At 30.7% G+C, this 14,895-nt stretch overlaps 1 protein-coding gene across 1 annotated transcript in view; it reads left to right on the top strand.

Moving 5' to 3' along the window:
* hrm (hermes) overlaps positions 1-14,895 on the top strand; it is a 70,653-nt gene that overhangs the window by 53,726 nt on the left and 2,032 nt on the right. Inside the window, exons 3-5 of the mRNA XM_065499420.1 lie at positions 14,194-14,427; positions 14,502-14,628; positions 14,690-14,869. Of these exons, the coding sequence (XP_065355492.1) occupies positions 14,194-14,427; positions 14,502-14,628; positions 14,690-14,869 (541 nt within the window). The remainder of the gene's footprint in view (positions 1-14,193; positions 14,428-14,501; positions 14,629-14,689; positions 14,870-14,895) is intronic.

The raw sequence follows: 14,895 nt of genomic DNA, 5'->3' as shown, positions 1-14,895 counted from the left end.
TACGAAGAATTGATTCTGGTGAAATCTCGAGACGTTTATGTGTCAGCAGGCAGCACTGAGTTTTTAGTTCGTTGAAATTAACTCGGTTCAATTCACCCCATCTGGAGAATGTTGTAAGGTCACGATTTATCGAGTCGTCCATATTCATTCTTGACAATTTAATCTCAGAAATAGTAGGTCTATGGTCGAATGAATATGAGTGACAGATATTACTGTCATCCGCGAAATAATAAATGGGATTTGAAGTGATTGTTAGTAAATCGTTCATGAAAATTAAAAAAAGGAAGGAGAAAGAACAGAACCCTGGGGACTATAGAGTTCAATATGAATTTCTCGGAGCAAATACCATCTATTACTACCCTTATAGTACGACCACGAAGGAAACTAGAAATAAAACGAGAAAATTCTACCCCGACACCGAACGAGGTCAATTTCGAAACTAGCCCATCATGCCACACCCGGTCGAATGCCTTCGAAATGTCGAGTGCGACTACTTTACTCTCTCCCATGCGGTGTATTGATTGACACCACTGTTCAGAAAGAAACTCCATTAGGTCTCCAGTTGAACGACTACTACGGAAGCCGTATTGTCTGTCATTGAGAAGTTTGTTCGATTCTAACATAAAGAGCGCCGAACAAATTGCGATTGGGCGATAATTTTTTGGGATTGGTGGGGTCACCTTTTTGGGGATTGGCTGGACGTTGGCAACTTTCCAACAATTGGGGAAAATCCCAGATTGATATGAAAGGTAAAAAAGGTTCCTAAGTGAACGGGCCAGCGATGTTGAACATTTTTTAAAACAAGTGCTGGAATGTAATCGGGATCAGGGGATTTATTCACATTGAGTCCTAATAGAACTTTCTTAACTGCCCGAATTCTGAAGAATATTTTAGGCATAATACAAGATACAGAAGGTATCACTGGCACCGATTGATTACAGTCGGGAAGAAATGAATTTGTAGAGAAAATTTTAGACAAAAGGTTTGCCTTTTCCTTAGCTTTATGCGATGTTCGTAGTTAAGCCTTTCGCGATCGAGTATGTTCGTACAGTCATTACGTGTCTGTCTACGGAGTTGATCAGTATGGGGATTCTTATTTCTGCACCAATTCCGAAATGCACTATTTTTATTTCGAACTGCATCACGACAAGTTCTATTGAACCAACGTTTGTCCGTCGATTTGCTGGAAATTTTCCTTCTTGGTATGAATAGTTTCATTCCCAATAGAACTATGCTCACTACCATCTCGGCAGCTGCGTCGATGTTGTCATCGAAGAAGCATAGTTTCTAATTAAAGTTATCAAAGAAACTTTTGAGCTCATTCCAGTGGGCCTTACCGTATTGAAACACCAGACGTTCAGGTGAAGCGTTCTGGGAACCCCTGAGGGCAGAATACGAGAATGATATGGAAATGGTGCTATGGTCAGAATTTCCCATAGGTGCAAGAATATCAACATTATATTTTTCTGGGTGAGAGGTCAAAAATAAGTCAAGTATGTTACCGTTCACCCCAACACTGTTGGGAATATGTGTAGGTTCAGTTATTAACTGAGTAAGATGGTTATGTACCGCAAAAAGTTCATCATACTGGTCCTCGGCTGAAGTATGGCTAGAGTGTACAAGCCAGGAGATATTATGTACATTGAAATCACCAGCTATGGTGATTTCTGCGTCTGGATGCACTTCCAAAATTTTGGAGATGGTATTGGAGAGTGCATCGAATCCATTATGGGAAGCATCTCTTCCTATGTTTGGACTCCGGTACAGAAAACACATATATTTTGTCTGTGAGCAGATCTTGAGTTTTAGCCAAATAGTGGTAAACTCGGGGTCAGTGTTATTCAAGTGGTTCATGGGTTGGTATAATAAACTGTCACGCACATAAACAGCAAGACTCCTGTTTGTGGTAAAAGCAGTAGTAATGTGATATCCGAGTACAAAAAAATCAGTTGGATCGACCGATTCACTAACTTGAGTTTCGCAAACAGCCATAATGTCTGGTCTGTGGTAGTTAATATGGGCGAATAGGGGAAAAAATTGGATCTAGGCCACGTATGTTGCAAAAATCTATACGAAATTTACTTGACATATTGAGATATAATAAATAAAATATAATGAAAAATCTATTCATGTCAGTATCAGTAAAATAACAGAGACAAGTGCAATCTGATTGTAATTGAATCGAATAATAAGAGTTTAGTGTTATGCCTTAGACACTAATTATTCCAACTACAATCGGAGTACAAAAATCACTGTATCATACGAAGGGAAATTTTTTGAAGAGAAAAAGGAAATTAAAAAAAGGAAGGAAGAGAACAACAAAAACACTTAGTTAGAGGTATAAAAGCCCCTTGGGTGGTCAGTGTGTCGTAGAATAATTTAAGAGATTTGTGTTCTCTTAAAAATTTTTGATAATTTATCATAGGTGTGAGTTTTGTTATGATTTGATCTTATTTGTTGTTATGGTTTTTAAAATTTTTGTTGCTTGATTTTTGGTATGTATATTTGTTCTTGTTATGTATTTTAATTTTCCCGTTTTTTTTTTCTTTTCTGTTTTGTGATTATTATTTGTTTGTTTAAATTGTGGTTGCGTTATTTTTGTATATATGATTCGTTTAAGTAAATGTAATGAGGACACTTTAACAAGTATTGAATTGTAAATAAACACGGACACCGCACATAAAGACGTCTTTACATCACGGAGGACAAACACTAACTGTCAACACAAAATCATAGGCAATTATTGTATGACATTTTGTCCTATATTTTTTTACGTAAGGATAATTATAAAATTTTTTAGTAAAAACAGTGGTAAAATTGTGCGAGCAAAAAAATTCAACTCTACGGAAATTTACTTAATTTTTAAAATTTTTTAAAAAATATTTATAAAAAATTGCTAAAAACTATAACAATGTTGCAATACCACCATTTACTATAAATACAAACAAACTTAAGGACATTAAAATTCAAAAGGATAAACATTTTATCCAAAAAAGGCCATACTCCCATTTATAAAAATTTAGATATAATTAAGAATTGTGTTATGATTAGAGTGCCGAAGTGCCAAAGCTGTGTTACCTGGTCCATGGAAGGTGACATCATATATTTGATGCTACCCAAACGAACACATGTGGAAATATTGGACAAAATGTCATACAATAATTGCCAATGATCAATAAGAATATAAAAACAGCACATGTGGACAATTGGATATCTTTTTGTGCAAAATCAGTGCTGTTGAAAATCACATTGCATGGCGTTGCATTTTTTATGCTCGCTACTGTATATACAAATTTAAAAAAATTGAATTATTCGAATAATTCGATTAATTTCAAACGTGTGATCGAATTCTTCGAACAAGTTAAAATCTCTTATTCTAATTATTCGTTTTATTCGAACAAGAGAAAAATCGAATAATTTGAACATCACTTTTCATAAGTTTATAAGAGAAGCAGAAAATGGTATAAAATAAAAACTACTTGAGATACTAGAACAAAATTTTAAAATCTGAATTACATCAAAACCTAGAATTAATATAAATTTTTAATGAAAAAATAAAAACTTAAATAAAAATATTTATTTTTTTTTATTTTAAATAAAACCTTAATATAAAAAGGCCCTAACTCGTGATTTTTTGTAAGACCAGATTTTCATTTATTTCGATAAATGGTCTGACAAAATATCATAATTAGCCAAAAAAAATCTCGACATAAAAAACCACGATTAGCGCCTTTTTATATTAAGGCATCGATATATAAATTTTTAAATTTTTTAAGTTTTTGTTTTATTTTAATTTGTTTAAGAAAATCATGTACTTGATGATACTTTATTTTCAATTTTGGTTATAACTTGGTTATTTTTGATAGTAAAAGTTTTTACACATGTGTAATATGATGTAGTGATCAATCTTAATAATAAAATCAATTTTGAATTTTTTGATGATACGTTGTTTTGCATTTTACGACGATATACATCTATATAAATATATAAATGTCTTTGTAAGTTTGTTTGTTGGTTTGTTTGAGCATCACGCCTAAACGGCTAAACCGATTTTATTGAAATTTGGGACATAGATAGATCCTTACTTGGAAGCCTCAATTAATACTTGGACTAGAAAGAGATTTAAAGGGGGAAAACCGGTAAAATTGGTACCTTTAGTTCTTAAACAATCAAGAGTAAACGGCTGCACCGATTTGATTGAAATTTGGAACATAGATATTCGTTTACCTGGAAGCAATAATAGACTATATAGTTTTTCTTAACTTGGACCACAAAGGGACGAAAGAGGGCAAAATTTGTACCACCCATACAAAGTAAATAGTTATTTTCGAATATCTGCAGAACTAAAATTGTGACTATATTCAAACTTTATACGAATCAATTTCGTATCACTGTTTGAAGATTAACTAAAAATGGGACGGATCGGAACAGGGGGTGTGACACCACCCATACAAAGTAAATAGTTATTTTCAAATATATGGTGAACTATAATTGTGGAAGTATTGAAATTTAGTCCGAATCATTTTACATGGTTTGGCTGAAAATGGGCGGTATTAAATTAGTGGGCGTGGCACCTACCAAACAAAGTAAATAGTTATTTTCGAATATCTGGAGAACTGTAAATGTGAAAGGCTTCAAACTTCATATGAGTTAATTTCTAGTCAATGTCAGTGCAAGAAGTTAATAAAAAAATGGGAAGGATCGGATCTCGGGGTGAGTCACTTCCCATACAAAGTAATTAGTTATTTCTAAATATCTTGAGATCTATAATTACTAGATTCTTCCAACTTTGTCCGAATAGCTCTCTTATAATTTTACATAGAATGAAAATGGTCGGCAGTGGATAAGTGGGCGTCGAACTTCCCATGCAAAGTATATAGCATTTTCGAATATCTGCAGAACTATTATTGCGACAGACTTCAAACTTTATACGAATCAATTTCTTATCAGTATATGAAGTTTATCCAAAAATGGGACGGATGGGAACAAGGGGTGTGACACCCCTTCTTAATTTCTGGCATAACAGGACACTGGCATCAACGTAATTTACACAAAGTTTAAAGACTCTTACAATTAGATTCACTTGATATACGAATATTTATATATTTTATCTACAATGGTAACAAAATAACTCATTTGAAGCATTACTTTAACTATTATAATAAATAGCTTTCATATCATTATATATAAAAAAAGCTTCAAGATTTTTTAAAATCACTGGATATTTTTTATACCTTCAACGGCATAGTATGCAATTAATCACAAACAAGAAATTCCGGTATTAATTATATTCATTTATTTGCTTATAAAATCTTTTCACATTTTTCTTATTTTACTTCAACAGGGGTAGCGAAGCGCACCGGGTCAAGCTAGTATGTTAATAATAATGAAACCACTAAACTTTTTTATTATTTTAATTTAATTGAAATTATTATTATAATTTACAAAAAAATTTATTTTTATAGTTCTAATCAATAGTGATGAATTTGTGAACATTTTCCAGAAACTTTTCCATTAAGGTTTTTATAATATCACACTTTTGGACACCTTCTTCAATTCTCTTTTAACATGAGCCCAATATCTCTCCACTGACCTTAGCTCCAGGCAGTTTGGAGTATTTGCATCTCTTGTTACAAATAACACACTATTGTTCTTGTACCACTCAAGGCCTTGCTTACCAAATCAGGCCAAAAATAAGTGAACACTGTCCCTTAGAATTAAATTTTTTGAAACGGTACCCGCTGAAAATTTTCGTAATGACCTAAAATACCACCAAATTTTTAGCTTGTTCTAAGAAGGGCAACCCGTGCCGACTTTCGATTTAGTTTTGTTTTTTTTTGAGGTGCATTTACAAGGGGGAAAATGCATTTTTTTCAGTTTTTTTTTTTAAATTTTTGCCATTAAATAATTACTTTTGCAATTTAATTTAAAAGAATCAAAATGTGTATGTAATTGTCGTTCTAATAAGATAAAAAAGACAACCCGTTTCAACATTTCCAAAAATTTAATTCTAAGGCACACTCTAGTGGACACATTAAGAAGTCTTCTGAATGGAAACATCCTCTTTTGTAAACATTGCTTGATGTAAATTTTGGTATTTATAGAGCCCTATGTAACAAATGTTTGGCTTCTTTTGACGCAACTGCATATTGCTTGCCATGCCAAGAACTTTTTGGGAAAATTTTCTGCTTTAGGGTCCTAAACTTTTCTACAGAATTCCCGCGAGCACCCGGAAGCTGCGAAATATTTTCCATACGTACGTTTCGTCATCCATATGCAGCAGGTATATTTTTTGTATAAAATTTGACTTCAATTTCCGTGCTCTTTTCGGACTGCTTTACTACCGGATGTGTTGGGAGCTCTTGAAATTGCTTTCTTCTACATGAACCAGGTTTTCTATCAACGGACAAGTTCTCCCGATACTTTTTAATAACATTGGGATAAGTTTGTCCGCATACCTTTGATTGCTTGTCCAACTTTTTGTAGGACCAACTTGAATATATTTAATAATTCCTTAGTTAAAATTAATTTTCCTAAGCCCATGAAGCATATACTCTCGAACATCCTCTTGAAATTTCAAGTGGACGTGTCACCTCCCATACAAAGTAAATACTTATTAAGAATAAGTAAATACTTTTGGGAGTCGTTAGTTGAACTCGGGGTAAGTACTTTCTGGTGAGTTGGATATCGAAACTATCCTGGTAATTAATCCTGCTGGTAGCAGGATACGTATGATGTCAACATTTTCACGTGGTGGATTGTTGACACTGTTTTATTTAATTTTATTTATTTATTATTTTTTCAACAACCTAGCTTATTGGCCATATAAACTTCTACTTAAATTTCTACTTAATAAAAAATTTTTTTTTCAAAAAATTTAATTAACAAAAATATAAATTATAAATATAAATAATGCCTAACAAAAGGTAGTAAATATCCAAACAACTAGCCAATACTCAAACACTAATATTAGAAGCAAGCTTAACAATAACTATGTCAAGTACAACAAGTCTCAAAGAAAAAAAAAACATTTACAAAGAAGCAACCTCCTATTCCAAATCAATGCCCACACACTGTCCGCAAATTCTCTTCCACGCGAATATATAAAATGGTGCATCCACCAGATGTCTTTATACAATACGACACTCCATCAGCTCCAAGTCTTCTAAAATGTCACAACAACTCACTGCACAACCATACAAATATTTACGATCATAATATTGCCAATACAGTATCTTAAAATCTATAGAATAGAACAGAAATTAATTAATAGCTTTTTGGAAACATTAAGTTTCCAAAAAGCTATCAGAAATATTTACATTAAAAAGCCCACAAAAAAAAAACAATAAACAACCCAAATGTTAGAGAATCAATGATCTTTAATCAAATATCAAAACCAATCAGATATCTTAACTACAGTAAATATCAAGAATAATAAGACTGAAATTACTGAAGGCTACCCTATCAGATAAGCAAATATGTTAGACAAGATCAGAAGCAAAGAAAAGATCACATGTACAATAAACAAAGAACAAGTGCAATATTAAGATCTGTATTAAAAATAAGCTTTTGATAGGAAAAAATAATGACAATATGAACAATACTAGTTCTAATGACTAATCAATTACCTCCCCATAATCATCCTGAGGTATAATAAAGCATTAAAGAAATTAACATATAACAAACAATGAAACCTCCCTTAGCACAATATATACAATATAAATGTTCAATGCCTTCATAAAAACAAAGTAAAAGCTTGTTGCATTGACAGCTCCACTAACAACCCAATTACAAAGTCAATGCCAATAACGTGCAATTAACATTACATCCAATTAAAACAAATCCAACTGCAACCACTATTACATTACAATGGAACTTGTTACAGAATCATTCCAGTGAGAAAGAATACTGTTAAAACAGTATCAACGATATTAAACCCACATCATATGCCCTTACCAAAACTATTAAACATCTTAGAAAATTCGAACGGCAAAACAACCATGACAATGATACCCAAAGAATGTCATTCAACAATCCGATGAAATCAGACTACCATCTCAAAAGCAACTTAATCGACAGATACAAAAACGAGATAAAATTTCCAACAAAAGACAATATGTTACATTACCACAGACTTTGAGAAAGTCATCAATAAAGTATAATCACATAATTTAGTAATAAAGCTACATATAACAATTTGTCTTGTCAAATCAGCGCACAAATTAATATATACTATCTAGCCAGTAGAACACAGGGTACATTAGCAATGGCCATTCTCCCAGTCACTCCGTGTTTAAAAATATGGTCAACAGGAAACCACACAAAGATTCTAATCTTTACATATAAACAAACGAACATTCAAAAGGTATTCAAGCAATATGCAATCACCAATCATTTAAAAATGATGAAAAGTTATCATTAAGAATTGAAGCAAAAATTCCTAACGTTATGCAACATATAATTTCAATAACTGCTAGTTAAATTCAAAATTAAGTCATCAAATAATATTCTATCCAACAATACAAACAAGAAAAAGGCAATCACTTTTAGTAATACTCAGTTATGATAACCTTTAATTTCTATCTGGTTGTAAACAAATAAGTTTTATGGCCAGAAATAATTGTCATGGTGGCAATCAGTGATATCAAGTTGAAATCAAAACGTCATGATGTCACTAAAGATCTATGTTAATGTACTACTACAAACTATAAAGCAAGGGATCAATTATAACCCACAATGTCAAGAAACAAATCACACAGGTACTAACAACACCAGAACTTTGAAATTGCCTATCTACAACATGAAGAAAAAGAAATATTTAATATGACAATCAGACATCCATACAACAACAGAAGGCAAACAGATGCTTCACAATATATCCCAAAATTGCAAGGTTATTCTTAATGTAATGTACTATAATAAGAAATCAGTAGAACATTAAAATCCATAAAAGTTTCAAACATCCAGATAATTAGATAATTTCCTTAAATTTGGTGGATCCACAAGAAAAATAAACTAAAAATAACAAGACTTAACTGACAAATGCAGTCGACATCATATGAAAGAATAACACATAGATATATAACACATAGGAATATCCTTAAAAACATGTACTGAGCTGATACCTATAAGGGGAAACTATTATGAGAAAGCTCTTGAAATAGTTTCCGGCAAAGGTATATTTACCAAGGTACTCGTTAGCCCAGCTGATCATCAGCTGTTTAAACCCAAAAAGGTGTAAAAATTAACATGCGTGTCAAAATTTGACGAAATACACATTTTTGTATGTGTATTCTAGCAGCCTTCGGATTTAATTTTCTACTCCTAGCATCTTAAATACGAACAAAACAGAGTCCACGATCCGATCGTTATTACTCTTAGTACCAACAAAAAATAAGTGTTCGAAAGATTTATCATGTTCATTATAATTTGCTTGTAATTGTTATTCTTGTTAGCCTTCCACGCAGGGCATTGCATGCATTTACTTCGGACATGACCCTTCTTACTACCATCGCTTTAAAAACATAATTAATTTAAAGCACCAATTAAAATGTCAATTTAGGTATTTGAAAATGTCCATGTAATTCTGGTGCTTATCACAATCAAATTATTCGAATCTAGGTAATCACTGGTTACATAACCTTTTGTTGGAGCCAAAGATGGTAACACTTACTTTATTTATATCAGAGTTGGGGGTGGTGCACTAAATGTTGAGTGCAATCAACATTTCACTAGCACTAAATATTATTTTAAAAAATATATATTTAACTAATTTTCATTAGCTTTAGTGGTAGTGTAGAAATAAGCACTAAACTCAAATACATAGTTAAAAAATTTAACAATAACTAAAAAAAGCTTCAATAATTTTCTTATATTAGTATATATTCAAAATTAGTGATCATGAAGTTATTCCAGTTTAAACTAGAATATTAAATATATATATGGGGCATTTCATGTCAAGTGAACCAAATTTTGAAATCGATGTCTTCCGATCGGGATGAAATTTGCACCAAGGTTAGCTCTATTGGATAGTAACTCAGACACAATTTTTCAACAACATCGGTCGAGAACTCTCTGAGTTATAGGGGGTAAAATTTTGACAATTTGGTCAAACAGGGGTTTTTTCTTATCCATGTAACTTATTACCTATTGTTCTTAGCAAAATGTGTCCCAAATAGTATAGATAGCTATTTCTTCGATCTTTCGAAAAAAAATATTTAAAAAAAAAAATAAAAAATTTTTAATATTTTTTTTCCGAAATCAAAAACTTTTTTGACTTTTTTTAAAATGGGTCCTTTTTTTCTTTTCTTAAAATAAAGTTTAGATATTTTCCTTGAACACCTACTTGGTCGCTTAGTGGGATGCGAGTGGGATATCTATCAAAATAAATATTTTGTAACTCAAAACATAAAATTTTTGACTTTTTTTGCAAAATCAAAAACTTTGTTGACTTTTTTTTTCCAAAATGGACCCTTTTTTAATCTTTTTTTTTAGGTCAAACAAAAGCTTAGATATTATCCTTGAAGATCCTTTTGGTCGCTTAGTGGGATGCGAGTGGGATATCTATCAAAATAAATATTTTTTAACTCAAGACTTACAATTTTTGACTTTTTTTTTGCAAATACGATTTTTTTTCCAAATGGGCCCTTTTTTTAAAATTTTTTTGTAGTCAAAAGAAAGCTTAGGTCCATTCCTTTAAGATATTTTTAGTCCCTTAGTGGGATGCGAGTGGGATATCTATCAAAATAAATATTTTGTAACGCAAGACATACAATTTTTTAATTTTTTTTTGCAAAATCAAAATTTTTTTCCAATATGGGCCCTTTTTTAATTTTTTTTTTTGCTCAAAAGAAAGCCTAGGTCCATTCCTTTAAGATATTTTTAGTCCCTTAGTGGGATGCGAGTGGGATATCTATCAAAATAAATATTTTGTAACGCAAGACATACAATTTTTTAATTTTTTTTTGCAATTTTGCAAAAAAAATTTTTATTAAGTAGAAATTTATAACCGATTATGGCCAATAAGCTAGGTTGTTGAAAATAATAATTAAATAAATAAAAAAATAAATAAAAAAAAAATCAAAATTTTTTTCCAATATGGGACTTTTTTTTAAAAATTTTTTTTTGCTCAAAAGAAAGCTTAGGTCTTTTCCTTTAAGACCTATTTTGTCACTTAGGAAGATGTGAGTAGGATATCTATTAAAATAAAAATGTTGTAACTCAAGACATTCAATTATTGACTTTTTTTTTGCAAATTCGATTTTTTTTCAAAATGGGCCCTTTTTTAAAAATTTTTTTTTAGTCAAAAGAAAGCTTAGGTCCATTCCTTTAAGATATTTTAGGTCCCTTAGTGGGATACGAGTGGGATATCTATCAAAATAAATATTTTGTAACTCAAGATATACAATTTTTGATTTTTTGGCAAAATCAAAAACTTTTTTGACTTTTTTTTAAAATGGGCCCTTTTTGTAATTTTTTTTTTTGCTATAAAGAAAGCTTAGGCCTATTCCTTTAAGATGGTTTTGATCGCTTAGTGGGATGCGAGTGGGATATATATCAAAAAAAATGTTTTGTAACTCAAGACATACAATTTTTGTGTTAAAACATTTATTTTGATAGATATCCCACTCGCATCCCACTAAGAGACTAAAAATATCTTAAAGGAATGGACCTAGGCTTTCTTTTGAGCAAAAAAAAAATTAAAAAAGGGCCCATATTGGAAAAAAATTTTGATTTTGCAAAAAAAAATTAAAAAATTGTATGTCTTGCGTTACAAAATATTTATTTTGATATATATCCCACTCGCATCCCACTAAGCGATCAAAACCATCTTAAAGGAATAGGCCTAAGCTTTCTTTATAGACTAAAAATATCTTAAAGGAATGGACCTAAGCTTTCTTTTGACTACAAAAAAAATTTTAAAAAAAGGGCCCATTTGGAAAAAAAATCGTATTTGCAAAAAAAAAATTCAAAAATTGTAAGTCTTGAGTTAAAAAATATTTATTTTGATAGATATCCCACTCGCATCCCACTAAGCGACCAAAAGGGTCTTCAAGGATAATATCTAAGCTTTTGTTTGACCTAAAAAAAAAGATTAAAAAAGGGTCCATTTTGAAAAAAAAAAGTCAACAAAGTTTTTGATTTTGCAAAAAAAGTCAAAAATTTTATGTTTTGAGTTACAAAATATTTATTTTGATAGATATCCCACTCGCATCCCACTAAGCGACCAAGTAGGTGTTCAAGGAAAATATCTAAACTTTATTTTAAGAAAAAAAAAAAAAAAAAAAAAAGGACGTATTTTAAAAAAAAGTCAAAAAAGTTTTTGATTTCGGAAAAAAAATATTAAAAATTTTTTATTTTTTTTTTTAAATATTTTTTTTCGAAAGATCGAAGAAATAGCTATCTATACTATTTGGGACACATTTTGCTAAGAACAATAGGTAATAAGTTACATGGATAAGAAAAAACCCCTGTTTGACCAAATTGTCAAAATTTTACCCCCTATAACTCAGAGAGTTCTCGACCGATGTTGTTGAAAAATTGTGTCTGAGTTACTATCCAATAGAGCTAACCTTGGTGCAAATTTCATCCCGATCGGAAGACATCGATTTCAAAAGTTGGTTCACTTGACATGAAATGCCCCATATATATAATGAAAAATAATTTTGACTTAAAAAACTAAATAAAAATAATGACTTGAAGAAATTATAGGACATTACAAGATTTAATTTGTTAAAAGATATATTAAAAAAGGAAAATACAGACTTTGATAGCGATGAGAGTATAATGGACCCTACATATGCTTTGGAAGATACACCAACTACATCCCATGCTTTAAAAAGAAAGGGAAATGTGATTATTTCGAAAAGCTTGTTTTACTTAAAGCCAATAGTCGCTAATTATTTTCTGTGTTATGTATTGCTTATTTCTCCTTTTATTGCAATTTGTGTATTTATATACCGCTTTTACGTTTTTTCCTAAATTATATTAACTTAAACTATGAATAGAGTAAAACATTTCTTTGTTGAAAAAAATAGTGCAGAAATATTTTTTTAACTAAAAATTTTAGTGTAGAAAAAATTATTTCATTAGGCTGCAAAAAAATATTTTAACTATTTTCAAAATATTATTAGTTAAAAATTTTTAACCACACTATCACTATTATTGAGTGAGGCTTATATTTTTCAATTCATCACTAAACATTAAAAAACTTAGTGAATAATTTTACACTACCACTAACTATTAGTGATAGTTAAAAATTAGTGCACTACCCCCAATTCTGATTTAGATGAAAGTGTATTTATTTAATACAAATTACAATTTTATGTTTAAAAAGCCACTAATTTTATAAAAGACTTTTATCTGATGTACTATGCTATTCACGAGGCTATCACAAAAAATGAAATTACGAAAGTTGACAGATGTAATATGTATGACATTTCAAAAATAAGAGATATTTATCGACTATAAGATGTGAAAATGTAAATAATACTCAACAATTGTAAGTAGTTCCTACCCAGCAAAAAACTTCGCTTGCAAAGCTACAAGTAATGTCTTTTTTAATAACTTACTTTTTAAGTAGTAAAGTCTATAAAACAAAATAAACAAACAAAACAAAAAAACTGTTACTTTTTTCAATTTGCCCATTTTTTTATTGCATGTTTATTTTTAGAAAAACAAAAGAATATTGCATTACTGTGTGATAACCAGTATTTGACGCACAATAAAATAACTAAGCAATGGTGTAGTGAGTACAACAACAGGCTAGCAAACGGATAGTTGTTGGTTCGACTCGTGGCTGCGACTTATTTTTTTTTATTTTTTGTTTGCAAATACAAAATTCTATAAATAACTTTACTAACAAAACAACGGGCCGAACTTCTTAAGAAATGTTAAAATCACAGAATATTGTTTTATACCTTCAATGGCAAAAGCATGGTATACAATTAAAAACTAATAGTTATTTTCGGTATTAATTATATTAATTTAATTTTTTGATTATCATATTAGTAAATTATTCACGCTTAGTTCATTAAATTGTTTTCCTTGGAAAGACAATTTTATTTATTAAATTTTCATAATTTCAAAGAATATAAAATTCATTCATATTTGTTTATTTTACTACGATACATATCTTTTGAAATCATTTTTAAATGCAGGTTTTATTAATAATCTCTATTCATTTTTTATTAGCATGTCTATTAAGTTCAAAGACTAAAAGCGAAGGTATTGAATATGATTTGGTGCCTCCTGATGGTGGTTGGGGTTGGCTCGTATTGGCTGGTTCGATGATGGTCAATATTTTAATACCAGGTACTATAAAAAGTTTCGGCGTCCTTTTTGTAGAGTTTTTGGAAGCATTTCAGGCGTCGCCATCAGCAGCTGCATGGATTCCAGCTTTATGTTATTTTTTGTACAGTTCTTTAGGTAAGAGAGCGACAATGCATTTTTTAGCATATACGTTCATAATATATGAATTTATCATCTCATTTATGTTTTAGGACCGGTTTCGAGCATTCTTTCAGTCAAATATTCATTCAGAACAGTAACGATATTAGGTGGTGCATCTGCTGCACTTGGGATGATAATATCATTCTGGGCATCATCTGTGGCTTTTTTATACTTAAGGTAACAATTATTTGCAATTTTAAAGTGGAAAGATAAGTAAATATCTCATATTAACAACTAGTTATGGCGTTTTGGTTGGCATTGGGGCTGGTTTGTCATTTCCTCCAACAGTGTACATTGTAACATCGTATTTTGTTAAACTTCGTGGCCTTGCTAACGGACTTTGTATATCTGGCAGCGCATTGGGTTCTATTATTTTACCACCAGTTTTAAGATGGCTTTTGGAAACATACGGCTACAGGTAAACAATTTTTATAAATTTGCATA

The sequence above is a fragment of the Calliphora vicina genome, chromosome 2 (assembly GCF_958450345.1).
Source record: "Calliphora vicina chromosome 2, idCalVici1.1, whole genome shotgun sequence".
NCBI lineage: Eukaryota > Metazoa > Arthropoda > Insecta > Diptera > Calliphoridae > Calliphora > Calliphora vicina.
Note: the sequence above shows the minus strand (reverse complement) of the source record. Positions and strands in the feature narration are given on the sequence as shown.